This window comes from Pectinophora gossypiella, chromosome 10 (genome assembly GCF_024362695.1).
Source record: "Pectinophora gossypiella chromosome 10, ilPecGoss1.1, whole genome shotgun sequence".
In the NCBI taxonomy this organism is placed as follows: Eukaryota; Metazoa; Arthropoda; class Insecta; order Lepidoptera; family Gelechiidae; genus Pectinophora; species Pectinophora gossypiella.
Genome location: NC_065413.1, coordinates 6,755,559 through 6,782,628, shown reverse-complemented (window position 1 = coordinate 6,782,628; position 27,070 = coordinate 6,755,559). Strand labels below are relative to the sequence as shown.

General features: G+C 35.6%; 1 protein-coding gene across 1 annotated transcript in view; it reads right to left on the bottom strand.

Moving 5' to 3' along the window:
- LOC126370381 (lipase 3-like) overlaps positions 1–6,551 on the bottom strand; it is a 29,930-nt gene extending 23,379 nt beyond the window's left edge. The window contains exon 1 of the mRNA XM_050015219.1: positions 6,263–6,551. Within this exon, the coding sequence (XP_049871176.1) occupies positions 6,263–6,551 (289 nt within the window). The remainder of the gene's footprint in view (positions 1–6,262) is intronic.
- Positions 6,552–27,070: the final 20,519 nt, after the last annotated feature.

Sequence of the window (27,070 nt, the reverse complement as noted above, 5' to 3'; positions counted from 1 at the left end):
TCTAGAACAAAACAAAACGAGTAACTAGCAAGCACTAATCCCGGGCCCAGGCGACCCAATCTAAAGGAAATTACACATGAAAGCATAACCAAAATGTCTCGTGATTAAATCTGCCTTCACCCGCATTTCTATACCATTGACTTATTTAATTGACTGGAAACACTGACGTTTTCGGGCCGAGTCCAATTTAGTGTTTCCTTTAGACGTATGTAGTGAAAGAATAGTGCCCTTTGTGCCGGAATTATTTCGGAGTCTTTGTGAAATTCTGATGATTATGTTGTAGGACACGTTTCAGTTAAGTTTCTGGCGTTACTTTATAAATACTATGTAATTTATGATTAGTTACTACAAAATTAATCGAGGGCTACTACACATTACAATCATAATACAAAAAGAAAGCCTGTCCTATTTTTGGACTAATCTCGAGAACCAACAGAATGGATATATGATGCGATATATGCATGCGATTTGACGATGAATGAATGAAAATGAATCATAAATGTGGATCATAATCCACATTACATATTAACAAAGCGCCTATTGCGATTTATTTATTCTGTACTAAAAATGTACATGTACCTAAGTAATAGTAAGGTACATCATTTCATCATAGTAAAGTATCAAATGAAATATCTGTAGGTACTTACTTCATAATATATATGTATTTTGAAAGAGGTCCGTATATTATATATTCACAAACCAAAGTAATTTTCCTACATCATTAAAATACTAATCTATCATGCCCACATACGTCCATTCATTACATTTATAGAAAATATTTTCACGAAACTTACTGATGTATAATGTATTAAACATAAAAATAATTTGTTTTACTTTCACACATACACATACATAAACTCACGCCCGTAATCCCTAATGGGGTGGGCAGAGCCACAAGTAATCAAAGACAACTTGCAGCCACTGTTGATACGATGTCGTAAGCTGGATATGATGCACCTTGATAAGGGATCAGCCTATCGCCCATAACATTAGTCCATCATGTTAGAGGACACATTCCCTCTGTCGGATTTTACTTTCGCAAAAGTAAATAATTTTGATATGTACGGAACAGTTTGTATTGAATTGATGTCTGAACAGTCACAAAATATTTTGCCGTTGCTTCTGCGAAGACTTTCGACAATGCTCCCCGCGTTCGCTGTTAGAACATAAAGAGACGTTCTCGACAGAAGCCGCTGGTAACTAAAAGCTTCTCCGAGCTATATTGACAAACCACTCTAAGTGAACGTTTACTTGCGGTTGCGAAGACGGCACATGTTATCCTATAAAGTGGCCTTCTATTATGCCCACGGGGCGGTATCCAACATTTCGCCAAATATTTTTCTTCATTCGCCCCACAAGGGAGTCATTTCCAAAAAATGAAAGTCACATTTCAGAGACCATTTAATTGTTGACGACTTTTTGCGCATATGTTACTTGTTTCCTCGCTGTTTTATTTGAAAGTAGGTAGTCAGACTGAATAAAAAATGAATAAATATGTTACTTTGCTTAACGTCATTGAAAAATCAAATTGACACCAAAGCTGAAATTTCTAATTACCTAGTTAGTAAGTAAAATTAGTCTTTATTTCACAATCGGAACAATTAATATTGTTATTATAATTGTTATCTTTACAATGCCAATCATCAAACTAAAGAAAGTGGATGTTTTATTTTATTTATTAGCAAACGTTGTAAATAATAAAAAACTGAAAATAATTATTCATTTTTCGCTTTTTAAATCCCATCAAATGCTTTACGTAAATGTTTTGAGAAGAAAATCCTTCTCAAAAAACTGTAGGTAAGTTACTTGTACTAACATTAAAAGAATAAACAATTTCCCCCATCCGTAATTGTGTCTGAGATAAAAAACAGAAACAAAGTAGAAACGAAATGTAAAACGGAACATTTTAATATTACGAACTGTTTTTTCATTTGCTTGAACCCTATTTTCTTGATACGGAGAGAAAACCTGCAAATTTAAATTTCAAAGTGAAACCATTAAACAAAACTTCAGTTTTTTACAATTAACTATTTATTCCCGAAGAGATAGGCACGTGTATAGTATATTATACCTCTATACACTTCTCGCCAGTTACGTTTAAGTTCTACTTCATAGTTCCTGAGTCTATTGTTATAAACCTATGCCTACCCCTTCGGAGATACAAGCGTGATGCTATGTTATGTTAGGTCATTTAAAATTTTCACATTTACAAAATCGTTCTACAAATATTTTACTGAACATCCGAAATGCGGGATCGCTTTTAAATTCACTTCAAACGACGAGGGACTACCCAAAATCTCTGAAGCGTATTACGTTCTATTTGTAGTAATAAATAGCCTCAACTTTGCGGTTGGGAAACAAAGCCTGTGTCTTGCCATAAATAATACCTCGCTTCTAAGCTAGGTAATCCGGGTCGTACTAATTACGCCGAAATGATTGGGTTCCCGTAATTGGAGGAGGCTGTGGCTGTGACGCCTGCGAAGCTCACCTGGATTAAGTTCTGACCCACAGCGAACTGACTTCAATTTCATTTAGAGTGTAATGTTACAACTACGCTGAACTGAACCGAAGCCACAACCATCAATCATCGGTAACTGAGACAATATCGTGGAAAATCATATTCTAATTCAATTCGTCACAGTGCGTATAATTTACAATTTCTCTTCATTTGTGAAGGAAATATAGCCAAGGTAACACAACACACCAGTAATTTTATTAATAATACCGGAGCAAAGAAAGCCTATTCTGGTGGGGTTTCACAGACGAGGCGGACCTTCAGTGTGAATGTAGAGCAGCTCCGCAGAGCATGTCCCACGTAATCGTATGTCCAATGTGCCCTGAAACCTGCACGCTAGCGGACCTGATGAGCGCTTCCGCCCGTGCTATTACCATAGCAGAATTTTGGGCTGATAAATTATAAATTACGTTGTTCGACTTGTCATTGACACGAATGAAGAAGAAGTAATTATCGATCGGTTTTACAGATAGGTAGTCGCTTCCGTAAAAATATAGACCTGTTAAATCTTCAGGTTAGTTCAACGGTACCCGTTAAAAACGATATAACGTTGGGGAGATGATGAATTATTGACCGGTTTTAAACACTTAAGTAAAAAAAAAAGAAAGTAGATGTGTTAACAACACACACACCAAGATACACACACACAACAGGATAGCTTAATATTTTTTTTATAATTTTGTATCCTAATAGGATGTTTGGTTCGTCGCATAAGTATTAAGTAATAAAAAATACACATACATAAATAAATTCACGCCTTTTTCCCACCGGGGTAAGCATTTTCTTCGAATCTAACATGCTTCTTTTGCTTTATACACATTCATCAATCGATTCATACACGCACGTCGGTTTAGAGTAGATCGTACTAAACCGAAAAAAATCGTAACAAATATACTCAATTTTCTAACCAGAAATAAAACCGACGACCGATGGATATAATTTTCACTTTTACAGATGCATTTCCATCAACACATATAGGTATTTTTCTACAGATAAAAAAGCATTCGATTATGGCAAGTGCATTTTTTTTTATTGAAATGAATAGCCATTAAAAGCAGCTATCAGCCGGCGGTACCATTAAGCGTAATTGGAATTCTAAACCATGTATTTATACAAGCTAGTTATAACTAAAACCGATAACGATAGTGTTCAGTTTTAAGGTAAGTAAGTAAGTAATAATAATAGCTTTCTGGCTGTGACTCCGCCCGATTACAGTTATCGCGCGCGATATGTAAGTAAGTAAAATATTTATTTTTCATAAAAATACAAAATATATTGGTACAATAAAAACCCCACAAAACCAATTCCTCGGAAATAAATCAAATTCAAATTCAATGTTTATTTCACCCCTAAAAAATATAAAACTCTCAAATTTAAATTCAAAAATATCTTCATTCGGTAGATAACACTGTAGTAACACTTTGGGTTGTATTTTTTCCATAACGAACGTCTCATCCGGCTAAAACTACTGCAGCTTCTCACAACCTGTTTAGCTGAGGAAAAGAAGCTGCAAGAAAACCCTCGGCATAAATCCTATGTTCTTTCCCAAGTTCTTAGCTATCGTTGTATCTACAAATTTTTATATTAGTCTTTTTCTATCGTGTGAGTACCAACCTCATCAACCCTGGTGTCGGGTTACTATTGAGCCGCCAAAGGCCCCTGACATATCTCATGTAACGACTACTTACTTACATAAGTAGTAACCGGGACCAACGGCTTAACGTGCCTTCCGAAGCACGGATCATCTTACTTTCGGATAATCTGGTGATCAGCCAGTAATGTCCTATGTCCGCACCGGGAATCGAAGCCGGGACCTCCGGATCGTGAGCCTAAAAAAATATGTTAGTAGAGAACGCGTTTACGTCATACATAATGTTAAAATATAAAATAATCCATTAAATGATATATCCGATAATCATCCGAGGCAAATCTACAATGACACGTAAAACTGACCCATAGTTGAGGTCATGCTAAAACAACATCTTTTCGATAAACGTCAATTATTATTATCGTCAAAACAATTACACAATTAAGGGTCGAATATTAGGTTTCAGCTTTCCATAGCCAACAATACTTACCAAACCGTGGGCTAATAAACAACCAACCTGCGACTGTTACAGATACCTAAAATAATTCGATTAGAATATTAGTTTATCAGTCTGTATAAGATTTATTTAAATGGATATTCTTAAAACGCTTCTATTGGCTACTCATAATCGTTTAGAGAAAAGCTTCTTAAGAAATGGAACTACTTTTTTAAAACCGTTGTTAGATAAGTCCACACCCCCTCTGGTTGATTGAGATGAGGCCTGTCCTCAGCAGTGGGACATATTTAGGCGGTATATGATTATAATGTTAGATAAGTATGTTTAATCGTCCCGTGAGCCATGTCATAGTTTATTCATTATTCTATGGTCACGGGCCTTTCGCTGCTACATAATAACTATGTCACCATTTCAAACCCGGATACTTACTCTCATACAAAAGTCTCATGCAATATGTGCCGCCCAAAGCGTAAGTGTGAGCGTAACTTTATACTCCTTACCGGCTTAAGGTCATTTAAGACTAAAATAAGACCCAGAGAAGGTGAGGCTGACACGAACAGGTGCAGACCGAAGAGTTACCGTTATACGTAGTTATTATTCCTCATTTATCATAATCATAATCACTTATCAAGGAATTATGTCACTATGGTTAATCTCATTATTTTATTCTATGACCTATAGTTATCGGTAATCTATTCTGCCTTAAAACCCACACGAGAGAAGAAAAATATAAAGTAAAAATATTGGATATACCTGGGAAATATCCACAAAGGATTAAACTAAATTATTCTGACTTTACAAAATTGGTACCCGAAGCATCAGTGTCACCAGATTAAGTGGAAATACAAAATGCGCGAACGCTGCACAACTTTCTAGAATATCGTGTTTCCAACATAACACGATAAGCCGACTACAGATTCTGTGCACGCTCTACGGTGCATTTCAAGTTGCAACTCGATAACTACTTCACCGGTCAACATAACACTAAACTTTCTTTACACACTTAAAAATGTTTACTTTTTATAAAGTGCTCTAACTTCCAAGATTTTTGCAATGTCTCAATTAAAATGAAATAATATTGTCTGAAGTATATTGTAGGCGTAAACATTTAAAGAACACGTTATATTAAATACATGTCAATTTAATTAAGCAAACAGAACGATTCTCTTTCCTGAATTCAAAAGCAAATGAGTGCATAAATTGAATAGCAAATATTATTCCGCCTCGCCCATCAATCAAAACAAAGTTTGCGTTCCTTCAAGCAAAAAGAAACTTTAATTTATTCCCCAACTTTTGTAATTCTGATATTTACTGTAGCGTCATGTGTATGCGAATAAAATACATAAAACGTAATGCTATGTTATAATTCCACTGGCTATACTTCATCATCATCATCAATTTAAGAGCCACGCTCTTGTCGATGCAGCATTTTCCATGCTACTTTTTTAGGGAAAAATAGGGCAGTGGTTTCCCTCTTGCCTTCCGCCCCGCAGTACTCTGTCTGACGCAAGTGGGATAGCGCCCAAAGTAGTCTATTACAAAACCATACTAGGACTCTTGTCCTCCGCCTCTGAATAGTACTGACAGTTACTGCTGCCCTCTGTCAGGTTCCAGGTTATAGTCCCTGTGACTTACCCTTTCCGTCCTGCATTGCCGTACCGATGGCTCCCATCTTCGCCTCTGCAACCGTTAAGGTCTTCACCCTTATCCCTGGCTAGTTCTTCTGTTACTTTGACAAGTTGTGAATAGATTTGCGTCAAAGACATGCCTGACTTGAGCAGTTTGCTTGCAGTTGCTGCAGATGGAGCTAAGTCACTCAAAGCCATGTCTAGATTTTGTGCATTAGCTGCTTTCAACAAGTCATTTGCATGTTCCAATTCACTTTTCAGTGAAGCAATAACTTCATTTTTCTTTTCTAATATTTCCTCATGGTCCATTTCAGCTTGTTTGTATTTTGTTTCTAGTTCACCATGGCCAGGATTCCACGTCATACCCCGTAGGTCTGAGTCCCTATTCGAACTCAGCCACCATCTCACTCCGGCCTACTGAGGCGCCCACCTCCGCGGCAAGGACGCGCCGAACAGGAATTGCCCCAGTGGAGGGCAAAGAAGATGACTCTGTCCCTCCTGGGGCCGGGTTAATGGTCTTGTATTGAACCAAGACCAAAGGCAACTTATGGCTGTACTTATGTTACATTAATTTAGAGTTTTATAAAGTACAGATTTTCTGAAAGTTAGACTTGAAGTGGCTTTAAAACATTCTAAAAAGGTGCTCTGTGTTCTATATACCCGAACCCTATATTTGGAAATGGAATGCGACATTTAAAATTTCTAACAATTTTTTCTGTTGAACAAAAACAATATCGGAAAAACTGTGCTGTGCTACAATATAGTATACTTGAAAATGCATTTTATAGCATACTATGCAAAGTCACTGTGTGTGGCATACGGCATTAGGAGTTTGTCCACCATAAATATATTTTCTTAAATAATAAAATTTTGGAATATTTATATGTTAAGTAAGTACTATTATTATATTAAAAGTTGTTAGAACGTTTTTGATCACATTGTAGAAGTCGACTAAAAGGGATCACGTCATGTTCGCCATACAGTCCATGGTGCCTATTCGGGCTGATACAAGTATAACTTAAGTTTCGTTTGACAGCTCTTAAACTGGTGCTCACCTTTACTTACAATTAGAGCAAGAAAGAGATAAAGCTACTTTTATATCTGTCAATTGACTCGTATGTAAGTTAAAATTAAATTGGTGGTAGCCCGTATTGGCACCAATACTTAAGCTATCCGATCGTTGGGTTTTAGAAAAAGATGTCGAAATGGCTGCCATATTTTTTACCGCTCTTCCTTCCTTAAGTATTCACGCTTTATACTGATAGTAACTACACGTCGGTAATTTCTATTAATTTTTATTTTAGAACATTTCTTAAATAAAACAGTGTCGTGACTCAACTCCGTATTCGAATAAAACTTCTGACCTGACTCGTTCGAGTTAAAGGAAGTTAAGTTTTTATGTCTGACTTTAGCCGTCCATAAAATTACAGCTTTGTAGCTTTGCATGCAGTTTCTTACTAATGACTTTATAATATTCCTGGAGACCGATAATTATCACATTACCGAAGTTATGCACGTGAGACCGAAACGATAATATTCCGCGATAACTGCTATCCGGCTTATACACACGAACATGAACATCGCCAACAGAAAAATACATATATACATACACTGTAACGAAAACTTGAGAAAGTCTACTTGATTGTACTAAATATTATGGTAAGTAGGTGTTTTCATGTCGCAAATGTTTAATTCAGATTTTAATTCAAATCGAAAAACGCGAACAATACGCATTGTTCGATTTACATTGATGATGATGATTTTTTTAATAATTTAATATTTTCATGTAACCTGAAACACAGTGTGAGACTGAAAATCACTATATATATATATAATCACTATATATTTTTTTAATTTTCCGATGAGAAATTCCACTTAATATCAACTCAGAATCAAAGTTTGAATCATCCCCCAAAGTTTTTGTTACGACGCACTAACACAGTATGGTTCGTTATGCATGACAGTAATCAATCGGTGGTCGTTAGTGGTAAGCAAAAAAAAGGTTGTATATTTCGAAAGGCAATTTTGCTAGCGGTGATACAAGGGCTTTATTTTGAATCAGCAAGAATGTAATAAGTGCGCTGAGAGAGTGAGATGGCCAGTGCTCCGGGCACGGTAAGCCTGTAGTCCCGGTTACTACTTACTGATATAAGTGAGTAATCGTTACATGAGCCATGTCAAGGGCCTTTGGCGGCTCAATAATAACCCTAACACTAGGGTTAATGAGGTTGGTAATTCACCTCACAAGTAGTTAGTAGAAGAAGAATGTATATTTTAGTAGTTATAAAAAAAATCTATAAAACATTTTCATTTTTAAACCTCTAACATTTATAGTTTAGAAAATAAAAAGTGTAGTAAGTACCTAGTTTTGCAGGCCAATGTAGTTACTGTAGGTAAGTAATCAAACTTCAGGTGATTTTCACAAGATTTTTCAACTGGTTTGCATAGTTGTGAATAATAGCAGTAGTAGTCTAAAAAGCCATCTATCACTAGAAGGAATGGCCTCTATGGTCCAGTGTTGTTCCAAAACGTTGGATTCACGATCAGGAGGCCCCGGGTGTGAATCCTGGTGGGGACAAATCACAAAAAACACTTTGTGATCCCTAGTTTAGTTTGGACATTACAGGCTGATCACCTGATTGTCCGAAAGTATAAATGATCCTTGATTTGGAAGGGACGTTAAGCCGTTTACTACTTACTGATGTAAGAATGTAGTCGTTACATGAGCTACGCCAGGAGCCTTTGGCGGCTCAATAATAACCTTGACACCAGCGTTTATGAAGCTGGTACTCATCAAACCCCCACTAAACACTCGCTCATTCTCTCACTGATAGTAATGTTGCTTAACTTTCTTGGCCGCTCGCACAAGCGTTCCTTTGTCTACTTAAAAGGAAAATTTGTATCTGAAAAAAGTAGTTAAAGTAGTTATTCATTGGTAATATCGTAATAGCTTCGGAAACCTTTGCCGCTAATTTAACTCTACCGATCATTTATTGAGCACGCCCCGAAGTAATCGATGCTCCTCTGAATAAAATAACGCTGCTGCATTCCACCAACGATGAAAAAGACTCGATTATTTTGTAAGTATATTCTACTGGTTGAGCATAATAATCCTTTCGTACCTACGTAGGTACGTTCACTTATATACACAACTCATATATATATATATATATATATATATATATATATATGAGTATATATATATATATATATATATATATATATATATATATATATATAGTGTATGTATATATATATATATATATAACCATATATGGAAACCAAAATAATTTATTTATTTAATTTAGGATCCTAAGGCCTATAATATACCTTAACCTAAGAATACGTACAATATTATAATTATAATTAAAATATTAAACTATTAAATTAGAGCTAACAAGAGAACTATTATTGCTTACTATTAAATTAGATACATTTATACTAAAACTAGATAATAATTAAATAACCCTTCATTTGGCTCCCCGTACTCAAATAACAAAGGAGATACACCATGTTATTATCTTTAGTAAATATCCATCATAAAACAAGTTTCTGAAGGCTAAGTAATTGTTCCACTGATTGTCCTCGTTGCCTTACACGTGCCATAAAAGAAAACAATAACAAAACTATCCGATAATCACGCAGCAACTATTATTATCATCATAATGCCTCGTAAAAATCTCATCAGGGGCAGATTTTCCGCATTATCATTGTTTGGAATCTCTTTTAGCCCACGCGCCCCAATCACGTACACATCACAAACAACAAGAATAAATGTGTGTGATGGCCGATTTTATTACCTAAGAACGCCATCCCTACCTATTCCGACTTCCCGCTGTAATTTTTCCGTTAGATAAGTCTGTCACACCCCTAACGCTGATTTGAATTGCTAATACGTCGATAACTATCGCAATTTTATGTCTGGAAGCATTTTTATAATAGTTAATTCTACAATGCGGTGCGCTAGTGGATAACGAGTATCCGAGAACCGAGAACCTCCCACAAATGTTTTCCATTTTACATTCCTAGAGCAGCATAAATTAATCATATTGTACGAAAGAAATTCGAAATATGAACAAGTGCCATGAATGACGTCGTAATAGAGTGGCAAAGCATCGTTGTAAAGTAAGTAAGGTAAAGTTGTAATTTATAAATATCTGATAGACGCAAACATATACTACGTCGATATATAAAACAACGGAGCATCACCGTTCTGACGCCAATGTCGCAACGAAAGAATGAAAGTAAATATTCAATTCACAGACAAAGTTCAGAATACCGAAAAGCCATTCACGCCCTGTCATTAGCAAAAGAAACACTTATTTCAATTTGAAAGTTACCCTAAAATTCGCGTTATTTGACTTCGGAATTCTTAAAATTCTCGGTCCTTTCATTGGGTTATAATTTTAACAAGAAGTCTTTTAAATAAGACGCTCTCTATTCGATACGTGCAGAAGATAATGCGAGTCAATTTTCCGTATGACATAAAACACAGGGATGTATCCAGTTCTCTTTTTTACGCTAAATTGAACTAAAAGGCTTTCAGTAGCAGACAGCAGCGGATGCGGCCGAGTCCGGACTTCCGCCTTTAGGATGGCTTTACACGCTGTGGTTTTTCTCTTTCCCTCGTATTTATAGGCCTCTTGTATGTTTCATTGAGTGTGGATTCCCTTTCAGTGAGCTTTTGTTAGATTAAACGACTTTTAGATACAAAGTAGACGCGGCGCCGCTCGGGCGCGCGTTCACTATAAATAACTCTTCCAAGTTATTACCAACTCATTCTTTTAAATGAGATAAAGGTTTTGTTTCGTCATTCTGTTGCTTGAAATGCAGGCGGTAAAATTTATACGACAAGCTAGGAAGATATTACTTTAGGACAATATAAAACCCGTTAACGTCTTCAAAATGTCTTTTACAAAGTTTTAACCGAAATATGTTGGTAAGTATAATTATTAACATAATATATTTTTTATTATTGAGTTTTAAGTTATCGATCGATGGTCGAATAGGTAGTAGGAATAATTACTGAGACTGTTAAAGACCACGCAACACGGTAATATTATGACGTATTTGTAAGATTGTTCGTCTTTTAAGTTGAAAGCACAACAAGATTCCTACGACCCGTACATATTGAAATTGGGATCTCATTACGCACTGATTTTTTCAAGATAAAACGAATAATCTACCTCATCTGATATGTAATAGTGATTATAATTCAATTTAAAATTGAAAATGCTGCGCGTTCGACTCGGAAGAATTTGTACTTATCTGCTTTCAGGACTATCCCAAATAGAAAATAATAATTGATAGTATTAGCACGTCGTCGTGTCTAATCGATTTCACAATTAACAGTCTTGATACATCAAATACTTAGTAAGTATATAATAATGTCAATACCGATCCCTCAAAGAAACCAGTCATAATTTTCTGACATGACTTCTTAATTATAATATTTATTCGTCCAGTCAGTGAGGCTTAACTACCACTAAGCATAATTAGAGTTGACGCCAGGTAATTTGGTGTTATTTAAGGATATGTGGAGTGTGTTATTCCAAATTAAAATGTCGTGGAGCTTTTAGACTGAAAAACATCATCAAAGACAATAGGTACTCCTATTGTGGTGTTTTTATGGTATGGTATACAGTCAGTTCAATATCGGAATGAGAACTTAGAAATCTTACTTTACTAACATAATCTTAAGCAAATACTAAGAACAAATGGAACAAAATTAAAAGCCACAATACTAAACACATGCCGAATCGTCCGAAAATTCTTACAGACAAACCGACCCATAATTTAACCCAATTTATCACATGAGTGAGTGATCTAGATTTAGGCCCCTGATCACCTAATGGTACCGGCCTTAAAGTGCCGAGATGGAATCAATCCAGACATATACTTTAGTTAATCCAGACATAGACATAATAATGTTTTAGTTTAGATTATATTTTGCGTTGAGACAAACCCATGTCGGGTTTAACAATGCTTCTTAGAGTTTAAGGTATTATTTTCATGTTTTTTTTTTGTTTCAATAAAAAAAAGAAACCTAATAATAATAATTGTCGTAATTAAACCGAGCATAGCCCAGGGTTTAACAATCGAGTTGAGTCTAAAGGATATGGGTAATATCGACATTGTGAGCCCAAGCTGACACCATTGTACTCAATAAAATAGGCACCTCTAGGGTATCAAAATAGGGTTCCAAATATCAGTTAGAAATTGCCTCTGGTCTAAAAGAAAGCTTTGTATGTAGATAAGTTACCCAACAAGAGTGAACACTTGTCCACTTCACTTATATCATAATAACAAAGTGACGAGCGGTCAGGCGGTCACGCATACGTGCCGCAGAGGACTATTCAAACAGTTTTAATCAACAAACACGTGAAAGTGCAGTCATAACAGTCACTCGGGAGTTCACTTTAGACAAATTACGGATGCAGTATTTTCACAGTTTACACTGTGAAAAACTGTTTACACTGATATGAAATAATTGTTTTCTTGTGAGAACATTTGTTATCTTCATTCATTGTTTTCATATTAAAAACCTTCAGTAATTCTGAAAATATGAATCATTTCAGAAACTTCCAGAATTACTGAAGGTATATTATAAGTAAGTACCTACCAAAATGAATACAATAGGCTGAATGGCCGCTCACTCGTATTTTTAACCCCCGACGCCAAAACGACGGGGTGTTATAAGTTTGACGTGTCTGTGTAAATGTGTATGTGCCTGTCTGTGACCTCGTAGCTCCCAAACGGATGATCCGATTTTAATGCGGCTTTTTTGTTTGAAAGGTATATCAGTCAAGAGTGCCGTCCGAAATCCGTTTAGGTCTTCAAGGTCATCAGGTCGTTTATTAAGTGTGATAAGAATGATACAAACTCAGTTTGCTTGCAAGCATATGTGGGATAAGTTATTTTTTGCGTTTTATAGGGTTTAGCATTTTTAACCTTTTGTCATAATAATTGAGTACTCTTTTTGATCGGGGGTTTTAATTTTTTAATTTTATGTTATAATAACATAATATAATATAGTATTTTAAATACTTCAATGATGTGACGAAATGAAATGGTGCTCAATAATTGGTTAGTTTCTTAGGTCAAAGAAAAATTACGAATTTCTGATTACTAAATAAAGACAGATCTAAAGGTGACAAAAAACATTTTCTTCTTGCTATGCAACCTATTTATTAATTTTAATAAAGAAAAATGTTATAATAAGTCCGACATTTTATCACGTTTTTTTTATGACATCATAGTGTTTTGATGTTTAATACAAATTGACTGATTTGACTAGTAGGAATAGTTTCTTACTAAGGCCTATTAAGGGTACCTTTATAAGAACAACGGCAACAACCTACGGCAGTGAGACGTGGCCGCTTACTATGGGTCTCGTGAGGAGGCTCGGTGTCGCTCAGCGGGCAATGGAGAGAGCTATGCTCGGTATTTCCCTGCTCGATCGAATCAGAAATGAGGAGATCCGCAGGAGAACTAAAGTCACCGACATAGCTTGAAGAATTGCAAAGCTGAAGTGGCAGTGGGCAGGACACATAGCGAGGAGAACCGATGGCCGATGGGGCGGAAAGGTTCTGGAGTGGCGACCACGTGTCGGACGACGCTCAGTGGGTAGGCCCGCTACAAGGTGGACCGACGATCTGGTGAAGGTCGCGGGAAGCCGCTGGATGCGGGCAGCGCAGGACCGATCGTCGTGGAGATCCTTGGGGGAGGCCTATGCCCAGCAGTGGGCGTCATACGGCTGATGATGATGATTATAAGAACAAACACTGATTTGCATTACTTATTATCAAAAATTTCTAACTCAGACATTAGAGTAGGCATAAGACAAAGGCCTACTATGATTATGGAGGAGGACTCCATTGCCTTTTATCTTACGCTGCCTGCGTCCAGTTTGTTCCCTTATTGAATCCAGTATCTTTCCAAGGTATGTATGACTCATTAATCATGACCGGCAGAATGGCCGGTCACTCGTATTTTATCGATTTTAAATTGAAATGGTTGTTGGGTAGTTTCCTGGGTCAAAGATAAGTTACGAAATTCTGATTACTAAATAAAACAGACCTAAAGGTGACTTTTTGCAATTTCACCTATTTATAAATTTTAATAAAGAAAAATGTAATAAAATAAGTGCGACATTTTGCCACGTTTTTCTATGACGTCACAAGTTGCGTTTTCATGAAAATTCTATAACAATTTCGTGTTTTAACGTTCAGTAGAAAGTACCTGTTTTGACTAGTTGAAAACTACCCTATTGCTGCCTTAATGCCGCTTAGCCTATCCAGACAATTACTTTTAACGTATTTTAGAAAGATTTAAAGCGAATCAAATTTGAACCGAAACGATACCCTCTTCCCTACAAATAGATCCTGTACAGCGTAAAATTACATAGTTTTAAACAACGAGTCATAAATTGGCAGTCATTTAACTATACGAGAATGTGGTATAGTGCCCCGGCCGACTGTAAAATGAAATGCAACCAACAGTCGTGTCTCTGACATGATGTGATGATTCGCCGAAATAACGCATACGTCGTCGGCAGATATTTTCTTCGTGTATTTAATAGGGAACAATTGTCTCGCGACACGTGGCGCCGAAGACATTTTTTTTAATTAATTTGAACCATAAATTATAAATTTTTGCACATAACATTCACTCGCCAAAATGACACCAGTTTGTTGGCGAGTACGCTCTAGCAATGTTTGATTATGTACATGTAAATACCATTTTGTGTCTTGGTTACAACATATTTATCACACTGTACGATGACATTATTTTAATTCAAGCAGTGCTTTTACTAATTTGATTTAATTGCTTGTACATCGTACGATGCCTGACCACCTCGTCACCAGACTTCGCCGACGACTATATCTCTCCTCAACTACTATGGCGATTTGGCAAAGTCGCGAGATAACACGTCGTGCGATGTCGGACGACGCCGCCTGATAATTATGATAGTGTGATACCCCATTATATACCGATATTATATATCTATCAACTAACATGTATTTTTCACATAGAGTGTAGTCATTAAGTTTGAATGACCAAAGAACTAGCAGTTATTTACAAATACGAGAGTTGAGACGTTCGTTATGTAAAAACTGACGATTTAAAGTATAACTATGTTTACCTACTGAATAAAGATATTTTTGAATTTGAATTTTGAATTTGAGGCCCGTGGCCGTCTCTTTGCCGCACTCGTCATCATCATCATCTCCCTAGCATTGTTTCGTTTTTCACAGGGTCCGCTTACTTAACCTGAAGATTTGACAGGTCCGGTTTTTTACAGAAACGACTCGCACTCGTCATCAATGTGTATAATATTTTTTTTACAAAGCAAATAAAGATACTGTTTTCTCGTGCCAAACAATTTCAGCGCTTATTGTTTCAGCGTATTGCTATGTATATCAGCATTATTAAGCTTTACCTGCAGGATTTATCGTATAAATTGCAAGTAAATTATATTTCAAGTTGATTTAAATGAGAGTGTATTTCAATATAAAGAATCAGTTACCGCTATATTTAATCTGAACTCTTCACACTTATAAAGTAGGTCAGTATATATATACACATACGTAAGATGACGCCTATTTCCCAATTGGGTAGGCAGAGATCAGAATTCCACTTAGTACGATCCTGCCACATAACTTTCCGTTCTTCCAGTCTCGTCAAAGACAAGTAATGAGATAAGCAAATATGTAGTAAAGTGACATGCAGGTAAGTAATGATTATAAAAATATAATTATCTAACTGTTTTCAGCTTAGCAAAGAAGCAATGCTAATAATAGCCATGGTAATTTTAAGTGATGGTATTGTCTTGTTTTTGTGTGTAGCGTCCTTTTATAATAAAAAAAATCTATTCTATTGTACGTATTTTTATTCAATGCCTACAGCAACAATAAAGCGTATTTGCTGTAGGTTGTTAAAATCAAATATTTGTCATATCGCGCGAAATGAAAGAATCAGACATATTTTTTTTTGATCTCTCCGTTAAATTATCTTTTTTTTTCCAAGCCTCGTGATAACAAAACGAATTTACTAGGTGGATTTTAAATACCAACAGTGATATTAAATAAAGCGAGATACACGTGCCTTTAAGTAAGCCCATACGTAGAAACATGCGGAGAATAAGCTTGCTTGTTGTAAAGTCAGCAAAATGTCCATGAACAGCAGACACTTAATATAGTAATTCTATCGGCTATCAAACAATTTATGGTCGCGAACGCATGCCTACCTTTAAAGTGAATTGACGCAAATTTGCATTTTCCGGGACAGTGGACGCTTGTGACAATTAGTATTCTGTTACTGTGCCGAAGGCTAATTGGATTGCCAGTCAAATTGACGCACAAACAAGGCCTTGGCGTAACTTGATGCATGGCATTTTCAACTTTGATTCTCACAATGACGAGTGGCTCTCAATAGTGCTTTGTAAAGCTGATCTTAAAAGCAGATACTCAATGATTGGCAGACTGTAGGAATGCTTGATTTGAGCCTTTGATTGATATTTGCTTTCCTAGTATTATCTAGTTACTTGGCTAATTTTACTATTCGGCGAAACATTTTCGCCTTGGCAAAATGTGTTTAGCTGCCGCTGTAAATTTGCAGACTAATTATCAAACACTGCACAGATCGTATGTTAAGTAATGACTAAACAGAGTAAGCGCAGCTGTGAGTGCGGGCCCATCTGTTTTAAATGAACCGGAGCCCGCGGACAGAGGCTGTTCGCGGACTAAACAAATATCCGACCTCGACTGTACCCGCATTTGCTGACGTGTCCGCATTTACGGGTAGCTGCTTGCGGTCACGAGGTAACATGCGATGGTGTCAAAACGTTTATTTTTATACTAAGCTACAATTTACACGAAGTCATACCATAATCAATTTAGCTGTAAATAACATTTATAAATCTGATTCGTACCTATAGGCTTTTTCAAATAGGTTTGAGTTCTAGTATTATGGGAAATGACAAAGTGATCTATCATAGAGTACGGTATAGACGCTGCTGTCAGGAGATTCCGTACTCTTGTTGTATGAAGGAAAAATACAATTCGAAATCAATCTTATATCTACAAAGCGTAACTTCACGAGTAATAACACAGACAGATTAATAAAAGGCTCGTTGAACCCACCCGACTCAAAACAAACGAATATTTCATTCGGAAATCAAATATGGACGCAGTCGTCGCTCGAGGCAGATATTGCTAACGTCAAAAATTTAATGTATACGAAAGTGATGTGCAGAAAGTACATTTGGAGATATCGCGATTCACGCTCCATAAAGCAAACATGGTACAATGTACGCATACTACGGTGGTCTGTGTGATGCCAGAGCCATTGGGTTTCGCAAACAATGAAGCGATTGATGATAGCGGTTTGTTTGTGCTTGCGGCTCCACATTTTAAATGAATTAATAGTAAATTAATTATAATGCCAGCACTATCGAACCGCCAATTTGTATGATGTCGCGGCGCGGGGTGTCGGTGATATTGGTTATTGGGTAAACCGTGTTTTGCATGTATTTATTATGCACTTCACATATTTTATAAAATAAAATTAAAATGTCCAGGTATATTTAAACAATTGAAACATAATGAAAGCATTAAAAAGGTGCATGAGCGTGAGCGGGGTCTGTATATGAAATATGAAACAAGAAAATACGTAGGTATATTTCTCTGAAATTCTTCGTGATGGTTAGGAGATAGCCGTGGTCGGGTTATAGATTTAAACTTTTATTTTTAATTATAATTGTTTTGGGGTCTTATTTATTAAGGTAACATGCTTCCGATACATATTTATGCAAGATTTGGAGATAATACCTATCCGGAACATGTTTGAGGAGCCATGTTATTAATTCAACGTAATTATGAAATACAATACAAAATAAATAAATAGTCATATTTCATGAAATACCCAATTTAAATTGACCATATATTTGAAAGGTCAACGTTTAATGATGTTATCAACGTTTGGCCATTTTATTTAAGTATGTGGGCGGTGTCCATGCTCTGTGTTGTAATAAAAATGCGAATAATCGACTAATTTCTTAGGTTAAAAATTATTTACCTAATCGATACTAAATTAAAATTGATTCATTGATTATAATTAATTTAATCGACACCGGCGCCGCTACCGGTGGATAATGTTATTAATTTTACGATATGATTGCCAACGTTTGGCCATATCATGACGTAGGTAATCATCCATTTAGTTGCTCATATCATTAAACGTTTTGTGTTTATAGATCTGGCCAAACTACATCATGATGTGGCTAACGAGTGATATTCTATTTCATAAAATATGCCCATTTCATGAAATAACCGAGCACGTCATGAAATGATAAATTCTAAGATCTGGCCACGACGTATGCATACATAGCAGCCAAACACATAATCCTCTTTTGCTTCGCCGAAGTCGGGTAAAAATATGCCACCTATATTCTTCTTCTATCGTGTGGGTTGTGAGGTGAATTACCAACCTCATCAACCCTGGTGTCAGAGTTACCTATTTGCAAAGATCAATATAAATATTTAAACGAAACTGTCACTGCCATTTGAAATTATTAACTGAATTTGATGTTGAATTGAAAAGATAGAGTCTATTCATTTTGATACAAAAGAGACGTTGATTCATATATTTATAACGGTCAATTTAGCTCGGTTATTGCTTTTGAATATATGCGCGCTCGTTTAATACAAAACAAATATGGAAGGCTACTGAACTCAAACAAACCCTGGCGAACATGATTCACTGTTTGCCTTCCAGACGCCTATATTTGCTCAACAAATGTAAGCCTAAGGTTTTCATCTTAGGATTACGCTCAGACTGTTCAAATCAAATCCACACGAATGTATTCAAGTACGCAGACAACATTACAACTCGATTTAATGGAAACTTAAATGAAGCTTAGTTTCAATGAAGTCGCATTGTCTTTTTAACTGATCCTGCACCAACAATATAGGAACAATATAGTATTATTTTTGTTTCCTGACAAAACAACTGTTAAACGGGAACTATTTCTCTTGGCAATATTGTAAGGCTGGAGTCTCAGTAACAAAAGAGGATAAATCGAGCGAGAATTCCATGCATTGTATTCGTATTAAGTGAGAATAGACGGCGCCCGGGCATCCCTAGGCACGGCGACAAAAGCATCCTCAATGTTTGTGGAGCGCACATACAAAGACGTAGAGAGAATTGAGAATGTTCCTCTAATGACATATTATATTAGCCTTGTGAGGATAATGTTCATATAGTAAGGGTATTCGCTCTTTATAATATATGTAATAAAATATTACTTTAATCTACAATTCGCAACAAAGTTACTGCTTAAAAGAGACTCTTTGACAAGTTTCTATTCTACTCAAGCTGCCGTCTCAAACTCATAAAAGACACAGGCATAACATACTTAACGTATTACCCAAATTCATCGAAAATTTTTTATTGCAATCTTCTACACATTTCTCGGAAGAATTTCTGAGAAACGTTCCTGTATTCTGAAACAGGAATATACATACGTTTCTCTGAAATTCTACTTTCTAGAGCATGATTTTTCCGAACCTTAAAAAAGGATGAATTTTGCGACGGAAAATTCTACTTGATATTAACTCAGAATCATGGTCTGAATCATCCCCTTAGTATTCGTTACGTTGTCACTAACACCCTTACATACATACATACATACACACATAGCGGTCAAACATATAACCCTCCTTTTGCTTCGCCACAGTTGAGTAAATAGAGACTAAGTATTAAAACAAAAGACGAAAAATATATTCACACATATCACTTCCAGTAGAGCTTTACTCTACGTGTCAGTGTTTGTGAGGGATCGAAAGGCCCAAGAGGATTTGAGCTAATGCAAGTGATGCTAGCAGAATAGCCGATATACTACAAAACCCGTTCTCTTCTGCACGTGAACTAATCTCTTAAGAGAGGATCGACACTTTTGATGGATTAAACCCTCACTGAGGCTTATACGTGGTAGGTAGACTAAGACAATAGAGTGGAAAATACATTTCACTAACCGACTAATTGGAGAGGATGTTCTAGTTGGTTGTTCGTTGAATATGTTGCTGTATTATGTCTTGAGTTCTTCAGTAATTTGTTGCCCGTAAAGAAGTTCAATTCTCAATTATTTATTGCAGTTCTGACAGTGTATGCACGAAAAATATGGTAGAATTTAGTCGGGTAAAAATAGTAAATAAAAAATAAATTACTGCATGTTTTTATAGCACTCATCCGTGTTTAGGAAAACTCACAAAGAGAAAATTAAATCGACGCCAGCGCTATCTATCTAGAATATTGAGTACTAATATTACTTATCGTAAAGATGACACGTTTGCTATTTTTAAATGATGTTTGTTTTATAGGACTTAGCCGTGCTTAGGGAAACTCAGTGACTCGGACGGGAACTGAACTCGCAGCTCCTATCAAGCCGGGACGAGCGTGTTAACCATCACACCACCGGGTCCTCATGTGCATCTATGTATCGTCATTTAAAAATAGCTAAGGTGTCATCTTTCCTATAAGTTGAAATGTACATGTAACTTTAGACTTATCTAATATTAGCACTCAACATTCTAGATAGTAGGCGCCGGCGCCGGCATAATGACACACTTTAAAAAAGAAACAACACTGAACCAACGCCTCATGATGTTAGAAAGCACAAAGACAAAGAAACGCGAAGAACAAAGATAAACCGATCGACGATAACAGTAAAACAAAAAGCTTAACAAGAGTTTGGCTCGTAACCAAGCAACAAAATGCTAGACTACTTACGTTAAAGTCATGCTCCAGTCCGCTGCTCTAAACCATAAGGCAACTTGAGATGCTAGTGCACAGTGGGTTGCCTAAGGAGACTCGTGGACATATAAATCTAAATCCCTACGAATGTATTATTAAATAGTATCATATTCCCATAGTATTGATTATAAGACTGCACCCACACGAGCAAGTCAGGAATGTGATTAATATTGGTGCATTCGTATGGTACAAACATTAATTCTTGAAATTCTTGGAAATGGTAATATTGCTATAAGTATTAATAGTATTCGTTTATCCTTTACTTGTGTTAATTATAGTTCAACATTTATTGAAGATTCAATGAAAATAAATGGTAGTCTGTCGTCGTAAAGTAGCTTAGTCTCCTTTGTAATTATGTTGTAAGTTTCCGCTTTTTATTGGTTTACAGTAAGTACCTGGCTATACACCAATCATTGTCTTGTTTTTCAGACAATGAAAAAAATATGAGCGTGAGTTTATAGCTTCATCATCAACCTACCAAATTAAATATGATGATGATGATGATGATGATGATGCTTCACAGTCGATTTCGACTACAGCGACAGCAAATTAAATATATAATATAAGTAGGGTATTCAGGACCAGAACTTGTTAATTATTTATTTCATTAATAAGTATAACATATAATAAACTTGGTTTAAAAACAGTTTTGTGACAAATAATTTTATTATTAAGTACTTTATATATTTGCGTCATCGATTATGATATATCAGATATTTATTTCATAAATAAATAACAAGTTCTGCCGTTATATTCTGAAGGGCACCACTGTGCAATGCCACTAGTGTGTCGCAAAGCAATGTGCAGAAACTTGCACTAGAAAGCGGTTAGTCGCCGCTTAGTTCTAACTAAGCTCCAGAGACGTTTGTCTTTGCCCCATTCTTAAGTTTAATTGTTTGAAAACTAAATTAATGGTACGAGCACTTATCAAAGTCCTGAATACCCTTCTTATAATTATATATTCTTGTTCATGTTAAGTAGTTTCAAAGATTGAAGTGTGGGTGATTATCTTTTTGTTATTTGAAACTATACGAGTGAAGATCGTACGGGGTTTGTAACCATTTTTAGATAATTTGGTGTAAAAAGCGAAAGTTGATGGTAGGGCTGGCAGAATAAGACCTAGAAGGACTTACATTGACCAAATTGGAGATGCCCTTAGAAAAAATTTAGTACGATTTGCTCTGAACCGGCGTGCGTGTGGTGGAAGCAAGAGAAGTGTGTCAGGATCGAAGCAAACGGAAATCCAAAGTCTCTGCTTACCCCAGTGCGAAATAGGCGTGAGTGTATGCATGTTGTGTTGGTGTAAAAACAATTTTGTGAAAAATAATTTTATAATTACTTTTTATATGTTTGCGTCATCAATTATGATATATCGGATTTCTTTATTGGTTCTTTTTACCATTTGAGATCTGCTTTTAAAATATTAAAGAGGACAAATAACAGTACATACTCGTATACAAGAAAATATTATTATCAATTAAAATATCTGAATCGCTTGATACTTACCAGTCTACAGAAGGATGTGTAATTAGATAGATTGTTACGAAAAATCACCCTCAATTGACGCCTCTTTTCTTTATATTGTATGAACTTCGGAAAAGGATTATGTCACCTGATACTGTTCAACGGATCAAAAACAAATATAATCTAAATTGAGGCAGTGGTCGTTAAATTGTTTTGCATAAAGCACATTATTAAAATTTGTCCGTTTAAACTGGAATATTTCGTTTGACTTTATGATGAGCGTTATTAAAAAATGTCCGTCTTATTAGTTAATTAAAATAAATACAATATCGTTAACGGGACGCGTAAAGTAAGCATAAGTACAAAACTATAATCTTGAAAAAATACTCGATGACATCAATCTCTGGATTTCCCAATGAAAAAAGTGCGAGAAGAGCCTGAGTTCTCAACAAGAAGTAGGTAGAGAAGAATTCCCCAAAATTACGAGGTACACTAAATAAAACGCTTTTGGAAATAATATTACTTGTTCTAGGCGTGACATAAGCAGCGAAAATAAAAACGGTTTTAGAAAAGTTTGCCTGCATTCACCTTTTAAATTAAAAAGCGTTTTACCCTCGACGGTAAATGTAACGGATAAAATGCACAATGAGTTTTAAAACTGGAGGCATGTTTCGAACCATCAAATTTTAAAACTACTAGAAAAGACTTAAAACGTCGAATATTTTAATTTGTTTTAACATCGGCATTTACTACCGACAAGTTAAGCGGAAGAGAGATAGTAAGAGATAAAAGACAAACTTGTAGCACAACACTTAAATTTTGCAATTTTTTAAATAATTTCCATCCTAATATTATGCAAGGTACTCGTACATATAATATCATGCACATAATTCATAAATCGTAATTCACCAAGTAATCAATCAAACTCTTTCATACGGTCCATTTTAAAAACCACGAAAAATCTTTTACATTTTAAAGGATAGAGCGTAAAATATTTCTCGTGTAAAGGACACGGCTTTTCTAGTCAAACATTTATGCGGCGGAGCAAAAACGTACGCCGAGCCATTAGGAGATTAAAACAAGGACACACCTGTAACGGTGCAGCGGAACCACAGGTACAACACTGCTATAAATAATACTAGTTACCTGTTAGCGTATTTCATGTAATCTCTACCCCATACGAGTAAACGGGCACCTAATGTTCGTGCAACATTACGTGCACGTGCACTGAAAATAACGAAGATTCTTATTTTAAAAGAAAAATTTAAGGTATAAAAGACCCGTGGCAGCCCAGTTGGATGAACGCACGACTCTCACTGTGAGGTTGCAAGGTCGAATCCTGTGGCTCAAATCATTTTTTTAATCGTTTTCAAAATCATATTTGGTTACAAATTTTTGTCACTTTCTTAGGAGTAAAGGACACCATCGTGAAGAAACACACATTCCCGAGAAATGCGTTTTGTAGGTATCGTAGTTATGTCGGAGGCTGGGTTTCCCTTCGTGGGTTAGATGGTCAGACGAGCAGTCGCTTCTGTAAAAAAATCGGATCTGTCAAATCGACATGTTAGGTAAGCGGTCCTTTTGGAACGCGATAACGCTAGGGAGATGATTTAGGTACGATAAAGCTAAATATACATACAGCCAGAGGTAGCAACAAGAGTGTTAAGTTCATACTATCGCATGCTTATTATATTTATGTTCAACGTATAAGACTAATGGAATGTTAACAGCATTGCCGCGTTGGCGGGAAAATAAGAGTGAACAAAGATCCTAATGTTAAAAGCGAGTCTTTTATTTAGTCAGAGTGAAAGAAAAATACGTTTAATATCCTTGTATGAATAGTAAAATAGCATATTTAAAAAGTATCTACTTACATAAAATATGAACTGACATTATACATTTTGAAAGTGTTTTGTCTTCCGCTACATGTACAAATATCAATATAATTTTGCTTATCGACTACAATAAGTAGTTTGACCGGCTTTATTGATGACAGTATTTCCAAAGAAAATTTTCGTTTTGACGTTTCGTAAAAAGTATCTCAGTTAACTAGGTTGTTAAGTAGCTTTTTGTACTTCACTGATCAGCAATTATTTCAGAGAAAAACAACACACATAAATTGCAATTAATATTATTGTTCAGATAAAAATAATTAAAAAAAACTAAATAAAAGTTAATAAAAAATATCCAGAATAATTCGTTAGTTTATGCATCGATCTTCTGTTAATTAAGCTATCATTTGGATGCATGAGTAAGTTTGGATGGTAGAGTTCGAAAATTAACGTACACTTAAAATTCGTCCCCAAAAACCCATAAAATTCGCCAAAGTAATGAAGCTATAATTAACCCGTATTTCCTCGAACAGTTTACAACAAAAACATCCTTTATAACCGGCAATAAAGTTGATTGCCACAATAAAATCGCGGTATCTATAAGGTGTGTAAAATTGAGTGCCTGCCATCGGACATAAACAGAAATTACGTTTTAATAATGGAGCAATTTCATGAATTTTATGATAGTCATGGCAATAAAATGCAATGTAAGCGTGTATCGTGCTGAAGCTCTAATTACGATATTCAGTATACCGATAAAAGGGTGTTACTTATTTTCGGAAAACGTAACATCACGTCTGTCCCCGAAAGGGTACGCAGAGGTGTATATAGTATACAGTACACCCACTCCTCGTTTATATCTAAATAACGACATGTTATAACTATCTTAGCTTTAGAGAATTACAGTTCATAAAAGTAACCCGAACCTGAACATAGATAGGAAAAACTTCCTTTTATACTATGTATTGCTGAAAATATTCAACACAAAAATATCAAAAGACATACATAATCGATACGGCAGTTCCTGTAAAACTCTTTTCGTGTTACATTTTAAAAATACTTCATTTATTGACATTCAGCTTTTATGCAATTAATTTCGAGTTTCGAAATTGAATATTTTTCCACTTTAAAACATTCACAATGGAATAATACATTGTACAAAATTGTAACTGCCCTTTTCAATTTTACGAGTATTTAAGTGAAAAAGGCACTGTTATTAAATACTTTCGGATCAGTGAAAATCAAGGACGTTGTTTGTCTACATAGCAGCGTAGACTTAATTAATTCGTAGTTTAAAGTGATGTTGATCTTGTCTGAACATCGTAAACAAACTTTGTATAGTAATTAGGTGCAAGACTAGTCTGGTAACGACCTGAGCAAACGTACTTGTTTACGCGATCAACCGGTCGATTCTAGTTATATGAGGCACACACTGACAAATAGGATTACGAACCCACATCCGCAAGAATTTATACTACCCTTCTCGATGTGACGTGCATGGAATGTGATACAGAAGACGGTTTCCATAATACAAATTAAATAAAGAAGGGAATGTAATATCGTTCTCTCTAATGTAAGGAAGCATCAACCGTTAGTAATTTGACATTTAATATCAATAACGTATAAACAATCATTATCATTTTTTTGTACTGTACATCTCTTTTGATTTTGTTTTTTTTTATTATCACCTCCCTATTTTTCACGGGGTCCGCATACCTAACCTGAAGATTTGACAGGTCCGATTTTTTTAATAACGTATAAACAATAACATGTATATATAGAGTTATTAGTCAAACTTTGTTAATGTAGTTTAAAATGAATGTTTACATTAGGTTGCTGTACCTAATTTAATGATTAATATCGTACTAATATTATCATATAAGTGGTTCGAAATTCGGTTAACAATATGATTCATAATAATAATTGTAAGCAATAGTACAAGCTGTTAATGTATAATGTTACTAGCACAAGCAAGCAAGGGTGCAAGCTAAGGTGTTAGTGACATCGTAACGAAAACTTTAAGAGATGATTGAGCCCACGATTCAATACCAAGAGTTGATATCAAGTAGAATTTTCCGTCGCAAAAATATGGAACTGAAAATAATTAAAAAAACAAACAATTTCATGAATTTTTCGAGAGAAAATTCCAGTTGATATCAACTCAGAAACGTGGTCTGAATTATCCCCTTTAATATTCGGTACGGTGTCACTAACACCCATATGTACTTGTATGGCTAAAAAAGAAACACAAAAGAGATCATGAATTTTGCAACGGAAAATTCCATTTGATATTAACTCAGAATCATGGTCTGAATCATCTCCCTCAGTTTTCGTTACGATGTCCCAAGCACCCTGTAACTATATATATATATATTTGAAACTACAGTACTTATTTCATTAAATATGATGCGCAAATGAATTCTAACAGAGTTATATAAATTACAATCTACACCGACCACTAGACTCCAGACGATTGCCGCTTTTATAATATTGTAAAAATAACTTAAACTCGTAGTCTGTGAACTCAAAGATGAGCGTATGCTAGACCGGCCATGACTACGTTCGTATGAATTTTTATGTCTACGGGCCGTCGCCCACCTCGCGGACTGAGTCGTATTTTATTATAATGCATTTTTACTTTGCAAATGCATAATGCATTCCCGGCGAGTGCCATAGCAATCCGACCCCTGATTCAATTTCGGCGCGACTTTTGCGGTTGTGACTTTGTAACTTCATAGTTCTTATGTAGACAAAATGTCGTCACCCTTTTTC